Here is a 22,110-nt window from a genome sequence, read left to right as displayed (position 1 = left end):
GCAGACAGAAAGTATGAAATCCACTATGTCCAGAGTGGCAAGTAATGACCTTTTTTTCCATAGGCCTTTTTGTTATTTTCACATTATCAACAGAATACTCACCATTACTTGCCACCTGCACCAACCTGCAAAACTTAGTGAAGGACTCGTTAGCTAACAATGAGAACATCAGCTCAACCTCAGAGATGCACGAGAGCACTTTCAAAGAGTGAAAGATGGGAAGACTGAGGAAAAAATCTGCAGCAAAAAAATAGCTCACTACCATACAGACAGTGCTGAATTGTGGGAAAGTCTCAGTGTATTTAATATAAATCAAAGCAAAACAAACAAACCCACACCACACTACAAGAATTGTCTAATACTTTGTAAGGCATCCTTCAAGCAAGTATCTAGTCAAGTAAATGCAAACCAAGCAGTTAGTAGCTTTCAGATTAGTTACAAATAACCACGAAGACATGAGCTTAAACTACAAGCAGTTTATTTAACATTCTTAATGAATTCTTGCAGTCATTTTCTAATTTCTTTGACCTTTTTCCGTAAATTCCTGTTCCCATGAAGTGTTTTAATTGTCCTCCTTTGTATGAACCAACATAGACAACTAGAATTAACCTTCTTAAAAACAAAAATAGATCAGACTGACTTTGGAAGTGATTCCTTCAATGTCTCAGAATCCTCTGGTTCATAATAAGGTTCCAAAATGGGTTTTAGTTTGATTTCTTCTGCTATTTTTTGTGTTTCTTCTCTCCTGCTTCCATCTCTTAAAAGTGGAACCAAAGTTTTCCAGTTTTTCCCTGAAACTAAAAAGGAAAGGAATGGTTAATTTTTTTCCCCTCCTCATAAACAGAAGAAATATACAAGTGGTTTGAACAGGACACTGATGAAAGAAGAAAGAAGCAGGAAGAAAGGGCTTTGTGGAATTTTTTCCACATTCTGTTCCCTCAGTTTCCTACACTTCAGCTGGCAGGCACAGCAGACTGTCTTAGAGTTAAATAACTCTGTGTTGGATGCTAGACTCCCAAGAAAGCTTCCCTCCAAAGCAGCTTTTTGCCTGTCTGGTTGCCATCATACACTGTCCCAAGCCCTCAGGATTAGCACGCATTATCTGCCTTATAAATCAATAGTCAGAATGATGAATCCATAAGGATTTTCTTCCAGAAAATGAAACTGCAATGTGAACAATAAGCCCACATAGTCCTTTACATTTTTTGCTGATTCAAAAAACCCATTAACTTAGCTACCACCATTATACTTAAGTGTATAAACAGACTGCCCTCTAACAAACAGTCTGTACTCCTTCTATCATTAGAATCTAGGTCCCTGGAACCCTCACCTCTACCAGGCTTAATAGAGTAACTGAGATTTCGTTTGAGGTCCCCAGAGCACCCAGGATCTTCGTTGATTATGCCCAAATTAGTATTCCACGTGGACCAGTTCACTTCATCAACTCTGGGGAGAGAACAACAAAAACATTATCTTATTCTAAGCATTAAGAGAGAACACCAAGATTCGTTTGTATCACCTACTGCCACCTCTCAAGACACAGATCTGACCCAGAAAATAGCTTAAACTGACTACCGTAGTACGGTACTTGTCAGAGGACTGCTCTAAGGGGGAAGTTCTTCCCATTATCCATCATCAAACACCTTAATGCTGTTGGTCTACAAAAGATTCCTCATTTGACATACAAGCAGTTACCTGAAGCACCATCGGTAATCATCTTGGCCATCAGGTGTGATCCCCACCAGGACTTGCTTTCCAGATCGGAATGAGCGCCTCACGCAGTTCAGGTAGCTGTTTTCAATATCCAAGATTGTGATGGCCCTCTAACAGGTAAAAGAAAGCAGAACACTAAGAACCTGCAGTTTCAGTCTTGCAAATCCTGAATTCTGCCCTTAATTAGAAAAAGAAACCTTAAGCTTCTACTGTTTTCACCACCTTAAAGCATGCATCATACCCATCAAACATCACCTCTGCTAATGTGACACTTAAAATGATGAATTATTGCCCGGTGATTAGAACTATCAAGCTACAGTTCTCACCCCCAAACAGAAGTAAATATGCCCTTGAGATTCTGGAAAAGACTGTTTGTTTTTTCTCCTTTCCTAATCCTGTCTTCATACTCTGATCAGGATTTTCCCCCAGTCTAAATGCAGAAGTACTTTTCCTAAATTCTGAACATGTGTGCAACACAGAGAACATCTGCTCAGACAAAATATCATGCATAGCTGCAGAAAGAACCTGCGTGCAGTGGCCTGTTATATTGAAACATGTCAATTTCTACATATTCTCTGTGAAATGTATGATTATCCACAACCTCCATCTTGGATAGCCTCTCAGAACCAAGATACCTGGAGTTTCCAGATGCTCTTGCTCTCCTGTGCAATTTTGCTCACAGTTTCTCCCATCAGTGCAATAAGCATATTGAGCAGGAGGATGTATGTAAGGATGACATAGAGAACCAAAAGGATGACGAACACAGACTTGAACCTGTAGTTCTCTGTAAACTCCAGGTCTCCCATCCCAATAGTGAACTTGAAAAGTTCCAAGCAGGTGTAATACAGACTGTTATAGGATGTGCGGCCTCGTTTTGTATGGCTGCACCGGGCATATTCAGAGCTACTTGTGTCCTGCCCCTCATTGTCATCTTCAATTAATGTCACCACAGCTGTAGGAAAAGAAGAATCACACAGAAGATGAAAATATAATTTGAGATTGTAAATCTATTGCAAGCAATAAAAATGAGCATAAAAATATCAGATAAGACAAAATATTTTCATGGCACCTTGTCTCCAATGAAACTGCTATATAAAATAGCCCCCATAACTATCACTCTTTCAGTAACAGTTGTCTCAGGTTTGTCTACATAGAAAAGGATGACTGTTTATCCATTCAGCTTTGTTAAGCAGTCTGAGACCCAAGGATGAAAAGCAGTCATACACGTAGTTGTTATTCTGAAAAGATTTTTCTAACAACCTTGATTTGTTAGTTTTTAATTGAAAATAAAAATTCAAAGTCAACAGAAAAATATAATTTTCTGAGATTCTTAAAGATAACAAAAAAAAAAATAACTCCAAGTATGTTATTACCTGTGGAAAATCCCAAGAGGAATACTAGATAGACGAACATGAAGCGACATAGGTCTCTTAGGATCATCTGTAATAAAAAATGGAACATTTTTCTATTGTAAAACCTTAAATATAAACTGCAACAAAAATTGGTGGAAAATATTCCTTCGGTTCCAGAAGGCAACTGGTGTGAAGTGGCTGTTTGTGCATTAAACTGTTGTTTATCCTGCCAAGATAATTGACTTTAATACAGAAAACATTTTTCTCTGTTATTCATGCAATAATTTACACATGTGCAAGATATATGGTTAACAAATAGTTTCATCTTTGTGAGTATAAATCACATTAAGATAATTGCCTCTTTCTTCCCCTCTTGGACTAGCTGGCTACATCATACACAGAGGTGATGTTTATTAGCCAGCTACTGCCTTCTAGCTAATTGCTGTTTGGTAACATCTAAACTATTCCAAAGGAAATTTCCAGCTGGCAGAAAGCTGTGCTGTTTCACACCAGATGAGCTCTGCACTGTTCTCAGCCTACTTACATCCACATCTATCCAACTGTAGAGTTACTCCGAAGCAGAATAATAACAGAAAATATCAAGACTGCTATAAAATGCATGAATTTGAAACAGGTGTTGTTTTTTTCTACCTGACTTAAAAAGTGTATCTCTTTGCTCAGAAAATAAAAGTTGAGTGTGGTTGTCTGACTTGGGCCTTCCCAGTGGCATCATGAAAACACACAGTGACTCTTCTCCTAGAAACCAGGCTATTGGTGGCAGTTTCCTCTTCTGAGCACTGTGTCAGCCTCACCACCCACTCACTGGACTGACCTTTGCAATCATGACAGAGTAAATGCCCATCTGCTGGAAGCCACGGGTGTAGTATAGCATGTTAGCCCAGCCCAGAGCCAAGGAGAACACCATGGAAGCCACGTACAGTTCCTGGCCACAGAAGTACAGCACCACAGAGCTCAGAAGGAGCAAGGAGTGAACAAAGCTGAAAGATAAGGATGTTCTGAATGCAGAGTGCTGAGACGGTCATAGGTGGTATGAACTGAGGAGAAACATGAGACATACAGCATACTAAACAGAATCCCTGGTAGATCCTTCCTCTCTTTTCCCTTCATCCCCTTCCTTCTCTGGTCCTATAATCTCCTTTGCAAGCTCCTCGGTTTCCCCACTTACAAACTTCAATACACTCTTGCTCTTCATTCTGACTGGAGGGTATTAAAGTTCTTGATGACATATTCATTTAATCATTTCTTCAGCACATCCTCCTCTCCTTCCATGGATGCATGAAACTGCCCTTTTTATCTGCACTCTTACTAGGAAAAGAAAGGGTGCAAATCATGTAGAGGTAAAGTTCCCCTCAGTAATGGGAGGACATCTGCATATCCAGGGCACACAGTGTACTGTAAGTCCAACTTGGAGATCTATTCCTAACTCAGCTGCAGGATGCAGTCACTAAACTTCTAAATGCTTAATCTGCTTTACCTCCACAGATCCAGACACACTTGTTTAAGTGCTACAACAGCCACTGGCAAGTATTTTGTAAGGTGTCTACCAATTAGAAATGGTTTAAGCCAAAGCTACAGATCTCACACACTCATCTGCTTCAAGCTGAACTACAAGCACAGACACAGACACTTACAAAAGAACCTCACTGTAACTGTCAACTATCAGTGTCCTCAACGATGGGCGCCTCTGCACAAAATACTGTATCTAAAAGAAAGCAAAAGAAAAAAGAATGAAGACTAAGTTTGTATCCAAGGGGAGAGTAAACATCCCATGTGAATGCATCAGCTAAGTGTTGGTATCTACACCAGGGAGCTGATATCTATCCAACAAGAATAGTTAAAAGAACACTGTTGCAAGGGAGACTCTTTGATAACATGACATTCCCCTTACACCTCAGGCCTCACCTCTTTTGGTGACACCAGTCTATTCAGTTAGTAGTCTGAGGTTCTGTGAATCACAGTATATTCTCCTTTAGTTGCCAAAAGGAAGGTGGCTGACTTTAAATTAGGTGAGCTAATCTTTAATGTAGGCTTGGCTACTTACAATACTCCATTCTTACATTTTGGCCAGGCTAATTGTTTAGATGCTCAGTGACTTCTTAGGTCTCTCTTCTTTGTACAACAGATAAAACTGTACCTCAGACCAAGAGCTTGTTAGCAATCTGGTATCTCCTAACCAGGGCAAAGAAAAAGCTGTGTAGCTCTTGGCTAAAACATGGATTCTCTTTGCAACCAATTCTGAAGGTTGGTTTGGTTCTCACTTGCACTTACAGAAAAGAGGAAAAGTTTCAAATATCTTACCCCTCTGAAAAAAAAATACAGTCCTCCCAGTACACTCAGGATCTCTCCAGTCACTCGAAAATATTCCCCAGTGCTGTGACCAAAAGTGAAGGGAGGCTGTGTAAAACAGAACACAGAGACATTCAGCAGAACTAGAGATAGGCAAGACCTGTTCTTGCCAGTGGCTGAGAGCTATTACATTTCTGAGGTAATGCTGCATTTCTGCATGTGCTGCAGCAAGGGTGCAAGGCTTGCCTGGAAAGCAAGCAAGATCAAAGTCTCCCTCCCACCTTCAGGAAAGGAAGGAAACTGACCTTAGGGGCACACATGCAAATGTGAGGCTGCTCTGGGATATCATGCACTCAGTGTACAGAATAACATACCTTTTCCCCCTTCTGCACAGGTCTGTAGTAAGCAGCTGCAGTGAGGATGATGATATGAATTGCATATACAAAGAAGTTGAAGTAAAATAAGTGCTTGACAAACCGGTCCCATTTGTCTTGGAGCAGCCGGTTAAGGGGTTCTACCAGCAGCATCTCGTGGCGATTCTGAGAGGAAGCATAAAGAGGAGAAACTTCACTGGTCCAGGATACACTGGGCTTTAAAAATAGCAAGAGATACTCAACTTCAGCAAATGTTTCCTCTGATACTCTTAAATGTGGGAAACGAGATTGCTGTTTTACAGAAATGACACAAAAGATGCACTGTGCAGAACACAGCTCTTCTCCAGCAGTCCCCAGCCTGCAAATAAATGCCAAGGAAGTACATACTTACTGGTGTTTCACTACTGTAGGCAATAATCTCAAGCACTGAATTTTTCTCACATGTGTCTATGCAGGACAGGTCATAAAGAGATGAGTGGACAGGTCCATAAGCCCATTCAGTGAACTTCCTGGACAAGTGTCTGCACTCAGGATCTTTGATCTCTCGTCTGAGGATGTAAGCGAAAATCTAATTGCAAAAGAACAATACAACCAACATTTCAGTGCTAGAAGACTTTTAGTTCCTCAGTATCTTCATAAGAGAGAATTACTTCAACTTAGATTAATACAGTTTAACTATGCTGAAGTCAGTCCACTGGACCATGAAAAAGAACAAAGTCTGAAGTAAAAAATATGAATTTTCTCGCTTTATGCAGGTGGAAAATACAGACGTAGAATAAAGTCCACTTCTTTGCTTTTTAACACACAGAACTTGCAATTATCTATGTTTCAAACCTACCAGAAAAATACAGAGATGTTTGTTATATATCTGGGCATACAGTCATGTTGAATGGAGACTGTCAATGTGAGTTCCATCCATCAATCAGAAGTACAGGCCTCTTGCTCAGAAGACAGCAGAAACCTGCTTTCAGTTTCCACCTGGGCTGTCTTATATACTGCTAGTATATATGTAATGCCAGCTGGGCAGATGCACACACGCACACACTCCTCAAAGGCAAGAAGTACCATGTACTTTTGCATGTTTAAGTGCAATATTAATTCCCCTTAACAGAAAAGACTCAGCAAAAAGCAGTGATTGCAGTTTTGCCTGCACTCCGTACAGCCTGACACAGTAATAAACAGCTGGCCACATTTGCTCACCTACCCCTATCTTCCCTGTTTTGGCTGCCAGTGTTAATGGAGTTAGCCCTTTCTTGTTGGTGAGCTCTTCTAGCTTTAGGATAGGATTTATTTTGGCACCGAGGATCAATATGTTGTTGTACATCTTGGTAACGAACTTGGTATTATCTTTAGTATTATCTGCAATCTCCACCAAAGTATGCAGGACCATATTGCCCATGGAGTCCTCAGCAGCAATGTCAGCAGGCTGGTAGGGGTTCTCAAGGAGGAATTTCACAATGCAGAGCTGATTGGTGCAGGCAGCCAGGGACAGGGGCAGCTCTCCTATGGATAAGCAAAAGAAACAAGTGGTCAGAATGCCTAGTACACATGCATAAACAGAAAAGAGACCATGTTATTTTTCAGCTTTCACCATGAGAATTAGAGGTGAATTTCTCTGCTTAATTCTTGTGATAGCTGTTTGAATTACATTTTTCTTCAGCTTAACTGCACTACAGAAACATGGCTGCTTTTAAAAGCACAGAATAAAGGCTGGTAGAAAGTTACAACCTCTCAATATATACAGTGCTCAAAAAGTAAAATGATATAGACACCAAGCTGACAATGAACACCATCAGCTACCAACTGTGTTTCTTTATAATCTCATCTTTTGAGAGTAAACATCTGAAGTAAGTTGTGGATCAAATCATTTACAACTTCTGAGCCTTCAGTCTCACATAAACAGAATTATTTAAGAACTTTCACCTGGGATAATGCTAGGATAACTCAATCAAGTTCATAATATGCTTAATCCTACCGAAATAAAAACCAGGTTTCCCTTTGATTTTCCTGAAGAACTCCCCACATGCTCTTGCATGAACATCTGCTCCGTTCTGAACCAAGAGCTTCACCAGGTACATATTCCTTCTCTCAATGGCGATGTGGAGTGCAGTCTGGCCTACAGAGACAGATGGAAATCTTCAACATTTAACACAATCTGACAGCTTTCAAGCAGCACAATTCATTCATCTTCACATAAGATGGTGGAACTGAGAGCTCCGTAGACTTAAAAAACTCTAGAATTAAACAAACAAACAAAAAAAAGATGGCACAAACACCAAATGAAAGTCCCTTGAACTTGCTGTTAAATCACTCTGTCACTAAGGGTGGAGTATTGCACCTGCCTAACAAAACAGATCCAACATGAATGCAGTGGTTGTTCATCACACACTGCAACTTATGGACACTGCCTCCTCAAGTATAACACCTCAGAAAGAAGACTGAGAGCCCTGCCTAACCCTATCTTCACTCTTATCAGCAAGAATATTCACTGTTTCAAGCTGTATTCACTGTTCTCTTACCCTTGTAGTAGTTGTCAGTATATTCTGCATTTACAAACTCTTTCAGAGTTCCAGTTTTCTTTGCAATATCCAGCAGCAAGGGAATGGTATCATTTTTGCCATCATGCAGATTCAGCATGGCTTTCAGTAAGCAGGTTTTCCCAGTTTCTGGTTCTATGACAAAAAAAATTACAGCCACACAGAAGTGCCTAGGAACCCATCATCTACTTCCAAGCATGCAAGAATTAACATGGTTCTTTTGAAAAAACAAGAAAACCCATCCAAAGTTCCACAGAAAACTTCAGCTTTTCTGCATTCCCCTGTACCTTCCAATCAATGGACTGTGCAATCAGTAGGAACTACAGGCAATCAGAGGACCTTCCACAGCTAGTTTACATATAACAATGCTGTTTTGAGTAAGAATTTTTTTTATCTGCACCTCCTCTCCCACCCCCCCAAAATACCCATCTCAGGAGCACTACTGGAAGAAGGCAAGGGCAACTTAATGTATGTGATGTTATGTGGTACCTTTGAATTCATCATCTGTGAGATGCTTCAAGGTCCTATTAAGATAGAGTAGCAGATCATCCAGGTCCCTTGTGCTGCCTCGGGCTACAGCATCAAAAATCCTTCTACGGTCATAAAATTTGAAAGCTTTTTCAGAGCAGCCTGTGATGGAATCTGTCGACAGGAGCCTAACAGGGTAAATTGGAGTTACTGAAACCAGGTATTTTGCAGGCTTTTTATAAAGTACCACAGTACTATTTTTCATCTGCTTGTGTGAAATAGCAAGTACTACTGATCAGTTCAGATGGATCGGCAAATCTGATAGCAACCATACTGATAAAATCATGGGTTTGCTGCTGAAAAGATGGAAGCAAGACTTCAAGCTGCACTGAAGTATATCAGCCTAACTGCAGGTGTGGGATCCAGGCAGTTCCATGTTCTTATTCTGAGCAATGTTCATTTACTGAGCAGTTTCAAGCGTGGGAACTTACCCTTATCATCAAGATTCATGGGCTGAATTTTTAGATGCCAAGAGATGACAGCTATTATCAATTTCAGGTAAAATACTCCTTACTTTAGGCACTGAAAATAGCAAAACTGAGAAGACAGGCAAGGAATATGGAGAGAATAAATACTGGTCTAAGTAGTACAGTCCACAACTCAAAAAATGTGCTGATTACAGCCACATTTTATAAGGCAAACTTACTTGTGAAGTTTCCCCCTCTCCATATTGGCATGAAATTTGATGACAGAAGGTGCCATCAGGTGATCCATCTGGTAAAAGGAGTCCATGGGAGCCATGTCCTTGTCACTATCCCCCATCACAAACCGTCCTCGTCTTGCAAAGATGTTGCTTTTGGGTGGCTGCACCTTGCTGCTGAACGTATTCTGGAGGTTGTCAGGTATTTCCAGTGCAGAGTCTTCCCCATCCATGTGTTCATCTGTCACTTCACATTCTTCTATGTCAGAACTGCCAAATTTCTTCATCTTCTCAAGAATGGAAGACATGATGAACAGGCAGTCTGCAACGAACCACACAAACACCTCATATCAGCACTTTAGAGTGTCACAAGTCCCTTTTTGCCTAGGGCTATGCTCCAGAAAAAGCAGGGAGTTAATCCGTTTTTCTCATCTCAGAAATGAAGCAGAAGGACACATATCACTATGCTTAGAGTCTGAGCAGTTTGGTAGGTTATTACTCCATGCTGTTTTGATGTTTGTTTTTACTGTCTCCACTGCCCCTGTTCATTTCAGGAATAGAGAAAGCCAGAGTATCCCAGAGCTTGCCAGCCACCTCACTGTAAAATTCAGCCACTTCTGCTTAAAAGCAGCCTCATACTCTTCCAACTTCTGTCAAGGCCTGAACAAATTCAGACTGCAAATAATCCCTGCATTTGTGTGCTCTTTTCTAAATGATTTGTGACACAACATATTTTCAGGAATACATCAGGCCTATGATAAAAGCCCAATATCTCGTGCCGTAATCATATCTTAACCATCATGAGCAGAGAGGGTTTCCTGGTAATAGGAAAAATATCACTTAGTGGCTTTACCAGGGTTACAGCAGGGTTAGATGAAAATTGGGGCTTGTAATTCTTGTGAGATTGGAGTCACCTCAAACACAAGACTAGGAAATAGAAAAACTTACCACAGATAAAGGATGACTGTAAGACCACAGGTTTGATCTTGTCTGATTCACAACCACAAAGAGTTTGACACAAGTTAACAAATATGTCATACTGAAGGTAGAACAGGGTTGATTTTTTTTCTTTTGTCTTTCTTATCAAACTGTTTTGATCAGCAAAGTGTCAGTATTCATGTCACTGAATGTGAAATATTCTGGAACTCCAGTGACAGAGGCAGGAATACATCACATCAGAGCTGCTACATAGCTGGCTTTAAGAGGGAGCTTTAGAATCAGATGCTAAAACTCTGCACTGCTACAAAACCTTACAGCTCTCAACACTCTGAGCATCAGTGTTACAAAATCTTCAAAACGCTTTCAATCATAAACCAGTTACAGTCAATAATCTTCTCTGTACATTCAGTTTGAAATCAACAATGTTACAAATAAGCTTCCAAGCTGATTCTCTTCATAAAAATCTTCTGAGGTATCATCTGCAAACCTACAACGTATGTTAAAGCTGTATTTTCAGTTCTATGGCATGAGTTAAAATTTACACTAAGAATCACTTACGTTTTCCTTTCCAATCAGGATGGGAAAGAGACTTTTGCCGGGCATTTACATTTTCTACAATTTTCTACAATCCACGTGAAAATAAAACATCAATTTGCACATTTAGGGTAACTGAAAGCAAAACAGCAAAGTACAGATGGAACACCAATGGCTGCAATTTTAACTGCTGAGTCTTCTGGCCTCACCTTTCAAGTTTTCTGTGTCCTTGTGTCCGATCACCTGAAAGAATAACATTATCTTGTTAACTGTTCTGTAAGTAAGAAGTTATCTATAAAAATATATTTTCCTTTGGAAGTAAGAAGAAGAAGAACAGTAGGTTAAAAGTTGCAAACGTACTTTTATAAAAAATGGAAAAAAAGACAGTAGGATTACAGACATGATTTTTATTTTTAGTCTCACTTAAATCAATGTGGATCAAGCCAAAAACATCAGAGAGATAGCTATGCAAAATGGAATCATGTATTCTCTACATAATAGATAGAATATTAGAATAAGCAGAATAGCCTTCATCTTGTGTTCCTGGCAATTTTCTTAAACCTGTTTCAGTTATTGTATGTGCTTCTATTTCTAACTGCATTTCCTTTTAACTTTGAATTTGCACAAAAAATAACATTTAAATTCTACAGAAATATTCTTAAATAAATACACATCTCCTGGAAAAAAATGTAACCCACCTAACTCTTTGAAGCCCATGTACATCAAAGCTTGATCCAATAAATAAGGAAACACCGTTTTAGAATGTCTATCTGAATCACAACTTAAGTAATAAGGAGAGTTTACAAATAACTGACAAGCATACTACTCAAAAACACATACAGAACTTACAAATATTGTGAAAAAATCCTGTCTTCTCCAAAATAGTCCAGTCCCAGTAAACTCCCTCCGTTCTATAGGAATTTGGTGCAAGAGATTCCTCTTCCTAGGTGCCTGAGCTGCAAAGACTTTCAGAGTTTGCTTCCCTACTTCGTTTGTCTGCAAATCATTCTATGTGCTGATGATTTTTTATTTTTTTTAGAATCAAGAAAAGTTCAATAAAAGAGGGAATAGAGTAATAAAACCATTAAGAACAGCTCTGGAACCAGAAGCATCAGTCGCTTCTATTCCCAGGAGTTCAGCAAAGCTCTTTACAAGAATCACAGCAAGTTGCTGTTGTTTTTCCCCCACTAATTGCATTTAGTAATGGATACTCTTCTACAGATTTCCTCTTCATAAATACACTCAAGCTTGCAAAAATCCCCCAAACCATCAAACAGCAATTGTTCCTGTGGGTCACAGTTTCATTTCACTTTACAAAACTTTGTAAAATATGGCACAGCTCTTCTCTGAGATTATTCATCTTTCTGGGCCCCCTTGAGCAGCTGCTGCAAAGCCCTACATAGTATTTTAAAGACAAGCTGATTATTCAATGAAATAAAAGAATGTAAGAGATCTTTCTAGACCTACCATCTATCCATATAGAAACGAATAATCTATTTGTCTATTCAATAGCAAACTAATTATACTACTTAAAACACTCTATAGAATCGCATGCAAACAAAATATAATGTCTATACCTTGGTGTATAAATACAATTGCCAATAAACCAGGTCCTTGGCTGGTCCTCCTGAAACTTTGCTTAGCTGAGCATCTGCTTCAGCATTACGATAGTCATTTTCAGTGCAGGGCTTACTAAGAAAACTACATGGCACAGAGGAAGGTCTCCCTTAGTCTCTAACCTGTTTTTGCTAGGTGTTTCTTCTCTCCTCCCATTCCTGGTATCAGCTCTTCTCAGTCTTGTCATGCTCTGATGTACACACTTCAGGAGCTTTCAGGCATTTACTGAGCTTTGATGATGCCTCCTTCATTGGCCTGTTTTATTTCTCTTTCTTGTGAAGATGTCACTTCCTTCTTACCAGCACTCATTCCATTACAATAGTTGTCAGAGGTGATGTACTCTACCTCTGCAAGGACCTTGTTAAAAGTTGTAAGCTCATCAGAATGTGCCAATGCTGCTCAAAAACTGAAGTAACAAACAAGAAGAAATTTATTACCTTTTCTTGGGGCTGGATCCCATAACCTTATACGGTGTCACCAAGCTCCTTAAATTTGAGATCCTCCTCTGGTGCCATGCTGTACATATACTATGAGAGACCTTAGGAAATCTCTAACAGAAGTATCATATTAAGTTGCTGCTCGTTTCTCCTAGTCCTTCCAAACATACTTCCTACCAGGAAAATAAGCCTTGCATGAAGTATCATTTTATGCAGAAGGTTAATGGCTCTTCCTCAGCCAAATTTAATGTGATAACTATTTCTCATTTCACTTGTGACAGTCACAGAGCAAGGAAATAGAGGACCCTGCATACACACAGAAACAGACACTAAATGCAAACTGTATTTTTCACTGTAATGAGTGAGATGGCAAGTTGAATATAACTGCAGAAAAAAGTCAGGAAGTGAAAGGAAACACTGTACAGCCAATAACAAAAAAAATTATAATTAAAAAATAAAAAGAAGACGCATCTCAGGCCATTCCAAACAGTACCTTTATTTTCTGTGTAACATCACCATGGCAGCCCCCACAGCAGCATCAACATCCTTCCCATAGACCACAGGGAATGGAAAAATCCTTTCCACTTCCTGCCTCAGCACCTCATTCCTGGCAAGAGCACTCCCGCTCCCCAGAATTCTCCTCACTCCTGCCTCCATCAGGTGCTGCACTGGCAACATGGAACAGAGGTTCTCAATGATGCCATGGCACACAGCTCTGGTTACATGGCCCAGGGAGAGCTCAGAGGCAGCAATACTGGTCACTGAAGCCAACTGCTCAGGAATGTGTCTCTCTCCAAATATGGTGGGATGGACTGAGAGATTGCTGTCATTTTGAGCCAAGGCTGCTTTGATTATCTTTGCATAGATGTCAGATTCTTGAACCTGAAATCCTGCAGATCAGAAATACCATGTTATTATTCTGAAGAGGTATAGTATACGTTACATGTAGAGACTTAAAATGAGTACTGACCCATCTGTTCTGAAAAAAGTACTGTATACATTGTTCCTTTGTGTCAAAGGGAACTGTTTTTCCAGGATGATGAACCAGTTCTCTCATTCAAATTTATATACTACGTGTAATACCAGAAAACCTTTTCTGATTGAAGGAACTGCTGTTTCTATTAATACACTATCTCTGTCTACACTGTGCAAAGTCACAGAGAACAAAACCTCTAAAGGCACTAATGGCAGACGTCACAGGCAATCCAGCCACTGCAGCTGAATGCTGAGTTCATTTCAGAACTCACTGAAAGAATGATTTCAGAGCTTATTTCTGTCCCGTGGAACCCAGGAGATTATAAAAAATAAACAACAAAAACATCACAACCATAAACACCACATTTAAAGCACTTAGATGATAATATATGAGTTTGAATCTTAAAATCCATCAGACTGCTACAAAATATGCATTAAAAGCAACAGACAAAAATCATGGGACTCTTTTGGACCGCAGCCATATAAAATCAGTGGCTGTTCTAGAATTTACTGACCTCTCCTTTTAAAAAACAACTTGCAAAAAACATTATCTCCTGTTAATAGAACAAAAGAAACCCCAAAATCTAGAGACAATGTGAATGTAGAGCCCAAAGATGACTGTCCCAACATGTTCACTAGCTTCAAAAGGAAATCTGAGACATCTAGGAAGCATGACCCAGGCATTACATCTTTGTTCCTTAAACACCATGTCAAAACACCCCTAAGCTTGCTCCTTTACTGTAGCTTCCCTTTACCTTGCTGATCAACCACAATTTTAAGCCTTAATTACCCTAAATTTACTCACCTAGCTCTTTTGTCCACTGTGCCACCATGTCCACAAATGCTGCTAGCACATTCCCCCCATTAAGTGATGCTGCCACTGCCAAGTAGCCACCATCAAAGTAAGGAAAGTAAGTGACAGCTGAGGAAGGATCCGGTGTCTCCGGAGGCTGGAAACCCGAGGGCATTGAGACAGTCAGCTGAGCAGAGGTGCTAATGTTGAGAACTAGAGCACAAAAAGAAAAACAAATTCAACATTTCCTGGCTACTCTTAAGGAGGACAATGAAAAAAACCAGGTAAAATACCAAAATGATCATACCTGCATCGGTTCTTTCAGTCAGACAGGAATAAACAGAGCACTGGAAGTCTGCGAGAGCAATTCCTACTTTTGTTCCCTTGGGTATTCCATGCCATTCACAGACTGTCCTTCCTGCAATACTGCCAGGGTCTCCCACCTCTGGAAGCAAGTGAACAGGAAAGCCAGACTCTTTCAATCTGCAATCAGAACAACATCATTGCAGGAAACAATATAATTGCTGGATTTGTGGATGCTTTCATCTGTTTAGAAAGCTCTGTCTTGTGCAGTGTTCCAGTTCAATAGGTTGAGTGAAGTAGGATAGTCTGAAAGAACAAATAGCTTTTCTTTATATACAGTCTGATCACCTCAGATGATATAGCAATACCTGTGCAAAAAGTCATACAGACAAGCAGTTCCACAGTCAAGGGACAATCATAAAAATTCAGCTTTAAATTCTTTAACTGAATTTTGAGAATTAACTGTAATGCAGTTAGTGGTTCAAAACCAAATCTCACAGTGAAGTCCAACAAACTCCTTATGTAAAAAAAAAAAAACAAAAAAACAGCAAGACACTATTTTGTTAAAGCAAAAACAGGAGGTTAGTGGAAGTTCAGCATGCCAAATGCAAGATTCTGACACACTTTTATGGCATCAGACACTAATTTACCTTCATGAGAAGATCTTGGAAGCCTGGCCTAACCTAAGCCCTGAAATATGCACAGCTTTATCACTTTGCCCTGAAAGAGCAAATTGGTAAAAATAAATAAACAAAACTTCCCATAGCCTAGAAAATTTTAAGTATCATCACAAATAAAACTCAACAGTTATATGGGAGCTCAGTGGAAAGAAGGCAGTAGTAACAGCCTTTTATCATCACAGCTTTAGCTGCAACATTCACTTCTTCGTCCCATCCCATCACACCACAGAAAAGGAGAACAACACTGGTAAGTCTCTCACTATGCTGTCTTAGGTATTTCTAAAAATACACTGCTGGATTTTATGTAACTCAGACATTTACACATTACAAACCAGAGCAAACCCAACAGTCCTTCAGTACAAGCCACAGCACCACGGACAACAAACAACTTTTAATCATTCTATTTGTAACACATTCATACTCAGGGCCCAAAATGGTGTTCACTTTGCCTGATTCAAAGCATAAAACCACTGAAAGACCTCAGCACTTACATGTCAGTATTCCAGCTTCTGTTTCTGGAATTAAAATATCCCCAGCTGGCAGCATTCTGAACAGACATAAGCGGCTTCTTCAGGTCACACAACATGGCAACCACATAGTCATGGATAGTACCAGCTGCATCATAAGACTTCAGAAAGTCTGGACTTTTAAACAAAACATTTCAAAAAGAAAATCAGCAAAGGGAGCTTTTAGATAGTGGAAGCAAGGTTATGTCCAGTGCCACAGGGAACTTCAGATGTATGCAGTCCCATCTCCTAAAAACAAAATAGTAATCTCAGTATCTCAGTGATCAAATAAGATTTTGTGGGCTGTTACTGTTTCCTGTTAGTTTATTTTTGCTTCTTTGCTGCTGTGCACGTTTGTTTAATTGAATTTGTTTTCCAAGCTATTAGCACAGCAGCAATACTTATTCCCTCATGGAAGACAGACAGTGGCTCTAAGGAATGAGTAGTCTAGGTCTGAAAGAGCAATACAGCAAAACAGATGAGGAAGGTGGTAATAATTTGTACAAAAATGTCACATCTTGGGGCATTTGAGAAAAATAAGTAAATTCCTGCCATTGCTATAGGATTCACAAACTATACAAATGGATTTGTACCAAGCAGTGAAACAGAACATGAACAAATCAAAGATGTGCTCATGAGTGGCACAGTTCTAAAGCAAGATCACGTCACAACCCAGGTATTTACTGAACACGTGTTTAAGGAAAACAAGACCTAATAGGTTTGTCCCTGTTTATCTGGCCTCAAGTCATGGATGAGAAAGACATCTCTGAGAAACATGGTGTTCTGCAGGTGAAACTGAAAATCAAATCTTGCTGGTGCAATGTCATGAAACATTGCAATCCCCTGAAAAAAACACCACAAAGCAGAGCATCAGTAACAGCTCAAAAGAATCTCGTTGTCTAAAGAAGGAAGGAACTGAAATTAATTTAGGGACTGTTCCTTTAGCACCTGGCAGAAACAAGCCAAAGCAACTCTCTTACTGTTCAGGCAGGTTTGTACTTTCCACAATCTGCACAAGCCAAAGTTATAGTGTACAAGCTATTTTAGCAGACCTTCTCTGAGCTGTAGGCTGGGCTATAATTACTCTATTTCTACGTAGTCAAAAGATTTTCATTTTATTAAAAAGATCTGCAGCATTTTTAAGAAGGTCAGAGAGACCTGTGTGCTCAGTTGCATACAGTCTATATTAAAAACTGTTATTATAAATACTCTTTGACTACTTAATATTATAATTATAAGCTCCTGAGCTCATAAGTGTATTAACATGCTACAGAAATACTGTCACATAAATTCAAGATGAGAAATAGTGAAACAGCCTGACACAGGTGCTCTTTTGAGAAACAATATACCTTTTCTTTAAATACCAGTAGACTGTGGCACACCCAAATCCTGTAGCCAAGCTGATATGAGACTGTGGCAGAGGAAGAGAAGAGAGGAAGGCAGGACTGCAGCGGCCATCTTGCCAAGTAATCAGATGACTGACTTCCCCTGGCTCAAAGATAGGGCCAGTACCACCCTCTGTCCACTTGCAACCTGAAACAAAACAGTGTCTGAGAAGTCCAGTAATTACTGGCAGTGCACTCTGCCTGGCGTTTTTTACCTCTGGATGCTCTGATAGTTTGTCAAATATAATGGAAAAAAGAGCAGAAACAGAGCCATTGGTGATTATAATTGAATTAATTAGTCATAGTTTCGGTCCTGGATAACATCATAAATCCAGTCACACTCCAAAAAAAAAATTGCATTTCTGCTGAGAGGTGAGAAGCAGATAGGACAGCTCTTGTATACAGCAGCTGAACTGCCATATCATGACCAAGAGAACACAGCATTAGTACGATGGATAGCACATAGTTTCATCCATCCTTTGAGTCAATGCATTGGAAAACCTAGTTCTATATGTATTAAGCAATACAATGGACTGCAAAGTACTAAAGAACCCCTCTCCTGTGCTTCCAAAGGTAGAAAAGGATTTAATTCAGTTTTATCACTTTTTAATTTCTTAACAGAGAACACTACACCTTTTGTTAAGCTGTCATGTTTCTACACATGGGCATCAGTAAAATTACAGCAACTTCTCATTGCTGCACGGAGCCTTCTCAGCAATGTCTGCATTGGTCCAGCACAGAGTACTGCTTCCTGCTCCCAGTGAGCACTCCCTAAGGCAGATTACAGACACCTCAGAACAGCAAACCAAGCAGAGGCTGAGCTCCAGCACTGGCCTGTAATGTTTGCTTGTAGCACACTCCATGGCACAGCTTCAGCCTCTGCCGACTGATGATGCTGGGCCACAACATAGGGATAGGACAGGCCACACACAGTCTTCAGTTGGCCTTGTAAGCAAAGCAACTTTTTTGGTATTGCTGTTGTTGGAGGGGTGGCAGAAGGCTTTTAAGCTGTGCTGTGCTACTTCTAAAGGTCAGAGAAGAGACCTGACTGCTTAATTGACTAGCAAAATATGATTAAAAGAGTTTATTGGGCTGGATATAGGGCTTTGAAAGCACACACACACTACAAAGCAGCCATGAAAGCTGGGAAGTTCTACAAGCAACATGCCAAGCAAATGCATATCTTTTCTTGTTGCCTTAATTCCCTGTTTTATCAGATTTGTTTGAAACAATTTTCAAAATGGCTAGTTCTTCCAATTTTAAATGGATTCAAAGAAATATTACTAACCATAAATCTAACCCTGAAGGATGCAATTAAAAATCTAATTTGTATCCCAAAGTGCACGAATTCACTTTGTCTACTCAAAACAAATGAGAGCAAACACCCACTTTCACTTGATATAAATGAAACATAAGTAGCATGTGGCTTTAGGAAATAAAATATTAACCAATATCACATAAAAATCTGCGTCTATCGTGAACCCAAGAGGTTTAGTTGTACAGCCCTTGGGACAGCTGGAAAGCAAGCAACAGCTCCTCCAGTCCATCAGTGTTTGGATTTCTTTTTTTCTTTGCAATCATTTTAGCATTTAAAGTAAAACTGCAACCAGTAATGAATAGCATAGTGTCTCTTTAAGCAATTAAAACTCTGACAACTTTTGTTAGGCAGTGACCAGCACTTTTGGAAAATTTCTTCTGCAATTTACAATATATCTTTGCTTATCTCCTCATTACGGATTTTCAGTTTTTCTTTTACTGTGCTTTCAAGCAGCATTTCAAATTAGCATAGCAATATTCTCTGTGGGACAGCTACTGCTGCACATATTCTAACATAAAGACCAAGTACAGCTTGTTTGCCAAGGCAAACTGTTAATGCTGCTACTGCAGAACTGCTGAAAAGTACTGATACTGAACCAGCACTTAAGTGCTGTTCTTTTTAATGTTATTCACCTCATTAAAAACTAATTCACACGGTCCACAAGTTCTTTCAAACAGTAGCAGATAATACAGGTAGCATATGATGGACAATTAACAACTCACATATACATAACTCCTCCTTCACATTTCTAATTGCATTCACTCTGCAGGGATTTCACAAGACTAAACCCTCCAAACAATCTGTGTAAACAACAGGGTTATTTATAGTTAGTAGCTGAAATGCCAGTAATTAAAGCAAAATCCCCACAGGAGGAGATGAAGGTGGACATGCAGTAGTTTCCTACAGATCACTTCAGTTCTCAACATCTATTTTCTGCATCGTAATACTCTAAATAGCAATGCCAAAAAAATTATGTTACCTTGATCTCTTTTCCAAAATACAATCCCGTGCATTTGCCCTGAAATGCCAATGTGACTGACTCTTTGAAGCTGCTGCTGAGGTAGAGCAGCAAGGCATTCATTCAGTGCTCTTATTATCCTCCGGCTGTCCTGCTCCATTCCCTGTAATCATGAAACATTATCCTGAGCATGAAGCCATTAGGACTCACTCACTGTATTTATTAAACAGTGCTACTCCAGACAGAAGCGAAGAACAGAATTCATTTAGCTTAATAGCATGCATTAGAATAATATTCACTACTAAATTGAAAGAAAGAATACAAAATAGACCACAAAACCCCAAAACCAATACTAGTGAGTTGAGAATAACAGTGTCTTACACTGAAGGCCAAATATTTCTTAAGACATAATACTCAAATGCACATTTTTAAAAACAAACAAAAAAATCATGCTTTTGGAGACTCAGATTACTTTGACAGACCAGAACGAAGATTATAAGTATTTAAATATAGCCTACATAGAGATATGAACTGTTGTGTGCATATAAACTTCTAGTTGGGTAAACATGGGTGTAGGGAGAAGGGTTGGCCTGTTTGGTACTTTTGCTCAGAAACATGTCCTTGGAAGCACAACGATAGCCCAGAGAACACTGATTTCATGTTTATGGTCTTGATTCATGCTTTATTTGACTGACTGACACAATGGAACTAAAGTCCTTTAACAGGTGTACGTGCTTCTGGTTATTTCCAGGGGGTATTTCTGGTTAAGATTCCATCTCACAGTGAGCTGTAAAATATCCTCCCAGTTGGCAAACGTGCTGTTTTGCTGACTGGTGGCATCAAAGACAGGGCGATGGTTCATGGGAGAACAGGTTTAGATTGCTTCGTGACATCTCTGAGACTACAGTGGCAGCAGAAGCAGGCTTTCTGCAGGCCTGTAGATTGTCAGAAGTGAAAACTAAGCTCGGGATAACCATGTCAGATGTTGGGAGGCACAAGCTGAGGCAGTCTGTTCACCTCTGTGGTGCCACTTACAGAATGTTCCCAGCAGTTGTCTCAGTTTTGAAAGAGGGAATGAGTTCTTGAAGTGTTACTAATACGACTCTACTAGCTGTAACTTGACCATTTCACTACTGAACCATTAGCTTTTCAAAGTCTGTGTTGTTCTTATAACAACTTTACTTGGCTTTCTCAGAACAAACTAACCCAGACACACACAGCAACCACCTCTGTCACTCCAGGCACAAAAGAAAAAAATAACAAAAATCCCACAACGACGACCCAGGAAAGACACCAGACTCCACGTAAGCCAGCAATGCAACCCAGCCACCGCAAGGCAGCCATCCTGGAACCACCAGCAGTGCTTCCAGCCCTTACCTGCGGTCCAGCTTCCACACTGCTGGCCTGGGCCCGTGTCTCTCTGCAACGGCTCTCCACCACCACATGCCCTCGCTCTGCCCCTACCACCAGGGCGGCCTTCGCAGAGGTTGTGCCCAGGTCTATGCCCAGCACACAGACAGAATCAGGCCCACCCGCCATGGCTCCCGAGACACGGGCCCGCCTTCACACACCAGCCCACGCAGTGCCTGGGCCACCACGCAGCGCGCTGAGCTCTCGCTGCTTCTCCTCGCCTCGGAGGGAGCGCCAAGCGGGCAGAAGCAGCGAGCCCAGCAGCACGCAGGGAGCGCACCGGGGCTGAGGCAGCGGCCTGGACTCTGCCCTCAGGACTCCGGCCGAACGCGTCCCACCCTCACCGCACCTGGGTGCTACCTCCATCCTAAACATGGCAAATCGCCCCGATCCCCAGCGCCCTACGCATGGTACAACGCAGCCCGAGAAGCAAGCCCGGGCAGCAAGCCCCTTCAGCCCGCGGCACCCCCCCTTCAGTCCCGCGCCCGCTCCGCTGGGACGCACCCAAGATGGCGCCCGCGAGCGGCCACAGCGGGATAGCGCGCGGCGGGGCGTGAGGCGAAAGGCGGCCGGCTCACGTGAGGAACCGCCTCACGGAGGGAAGAGCCGGGCTGTGTGGGACGTAGCTGCGACGCTGGAAGGAGGTAAGTGGCTTTTCCCGGGTGCTGCTGGCCCAGGTGTTAACGCACTCTAAAGCGTAGGATGGCTCCGCTCCTCTGGACCCCTGAGGGGAGGGCGGCGGGGACTACACGTCCCAGCATGCACCGCGCCGCGCGGCCGCGGGAGGACAGAGAGTGGGGGCGC

The 22,110-nt window shown here is 40.9% G+C and overlaps 2 protein-coding genes across 2 annotated transcripts; both read right to left on the bottom strand.

Annotated features, from left to right (window-relative positions):
* Window positions 1-510: 510 nt before the first annotated feature.
* Window positions 511-11,793, bottom strand: LOC136045821 (transient receptor potential cation channel subfamily V member 1-like). The gene is made up of 17 exons (XM_065731981.1): window positions 11,774-11,793; window positions 11,134-11,167; window positions 9,458-9,773; window positions 8,773-8,939; window positions 8,266-8,418; window positions 7,722-7,862; window positions 6,951-7,249; window positions 6,138-6,314; window positions 5,747-5,911; window positions 5,385-5,480; window positions 4,718-4,788; window positions 3,898-4,063; window positions 3,087-3,153; window positions 2,349-2,665; window positions 1,696-1,823; window positions 1,331-1,446; window positions 511-797 (listed from the first exon to the last, which is right to left on the bottom strand). The coding sequence occupies exons 3-17, from the start codon at window positions 9,757-9,759 to the stop codon at window positions 631-633; spliced, it is 2,532 nt and encodes an 843-aa protein (XP_065588053.1). The 5' UTR covers window positions 9,760-9,773; window positions 11,134-11,167; window positions 11,774-11,793; the 3' UTR covers window positions 511-630.
* Window positions 11,794-13,450: 1,657 nt separating this feature from the next.
* SHPK (sedoheptulokinase) lies at window positions 13,451-21,558 on the bottom strand. Its single transcript, XM_065731980.1, has 7 exons — window positions 21,274-21,558; window positions 19,918-20,059; window positions 17,585-17,768; window positions 16,221-16,373; window positions 15,054-15,229; window positions 14,759-14,959; window positions 13,451-13,868 (listed from the first exon to the last, which is right to left on the bottom strand). The coding sequence occupies exons 1-7, from the start codon at window positions 21,433-21,435 to the stop codon at window positions 13,474-13,476; spliced, it is 1,413 nt and encodes a 470-aa protein (XP_065588052.1). The 5' UTR covers window positions 21,436-21,558; the 3' UTR covers window positions 13,451-13,473.
* Between the last annotated feature and the right edge of the window lie 552 nt (window positions 21,559-22,110).

Source organism: Cyrtonyx montezumae, unplaced genomic scaffold (assembly GCF_038088225.1).
Source record: "Cyrtonyx montezumae isolate F1298 unplaced genomic scaffold, pur_monq_1.0 scaffold_15, whole genome shotgun sequence".
NCBI classification, from domain to species: Eukaryota; Metazoa; Chordata; class Aves; order Galliformes; family Odontophoridae; genus Cyrtonyx; species Cyrtonyx montezumae.
The sequence above is the reverse complement of the archived record's forward strand: the minus strand, read 5'-3'. Positions and strand labels throughout refer to the sequence as shown.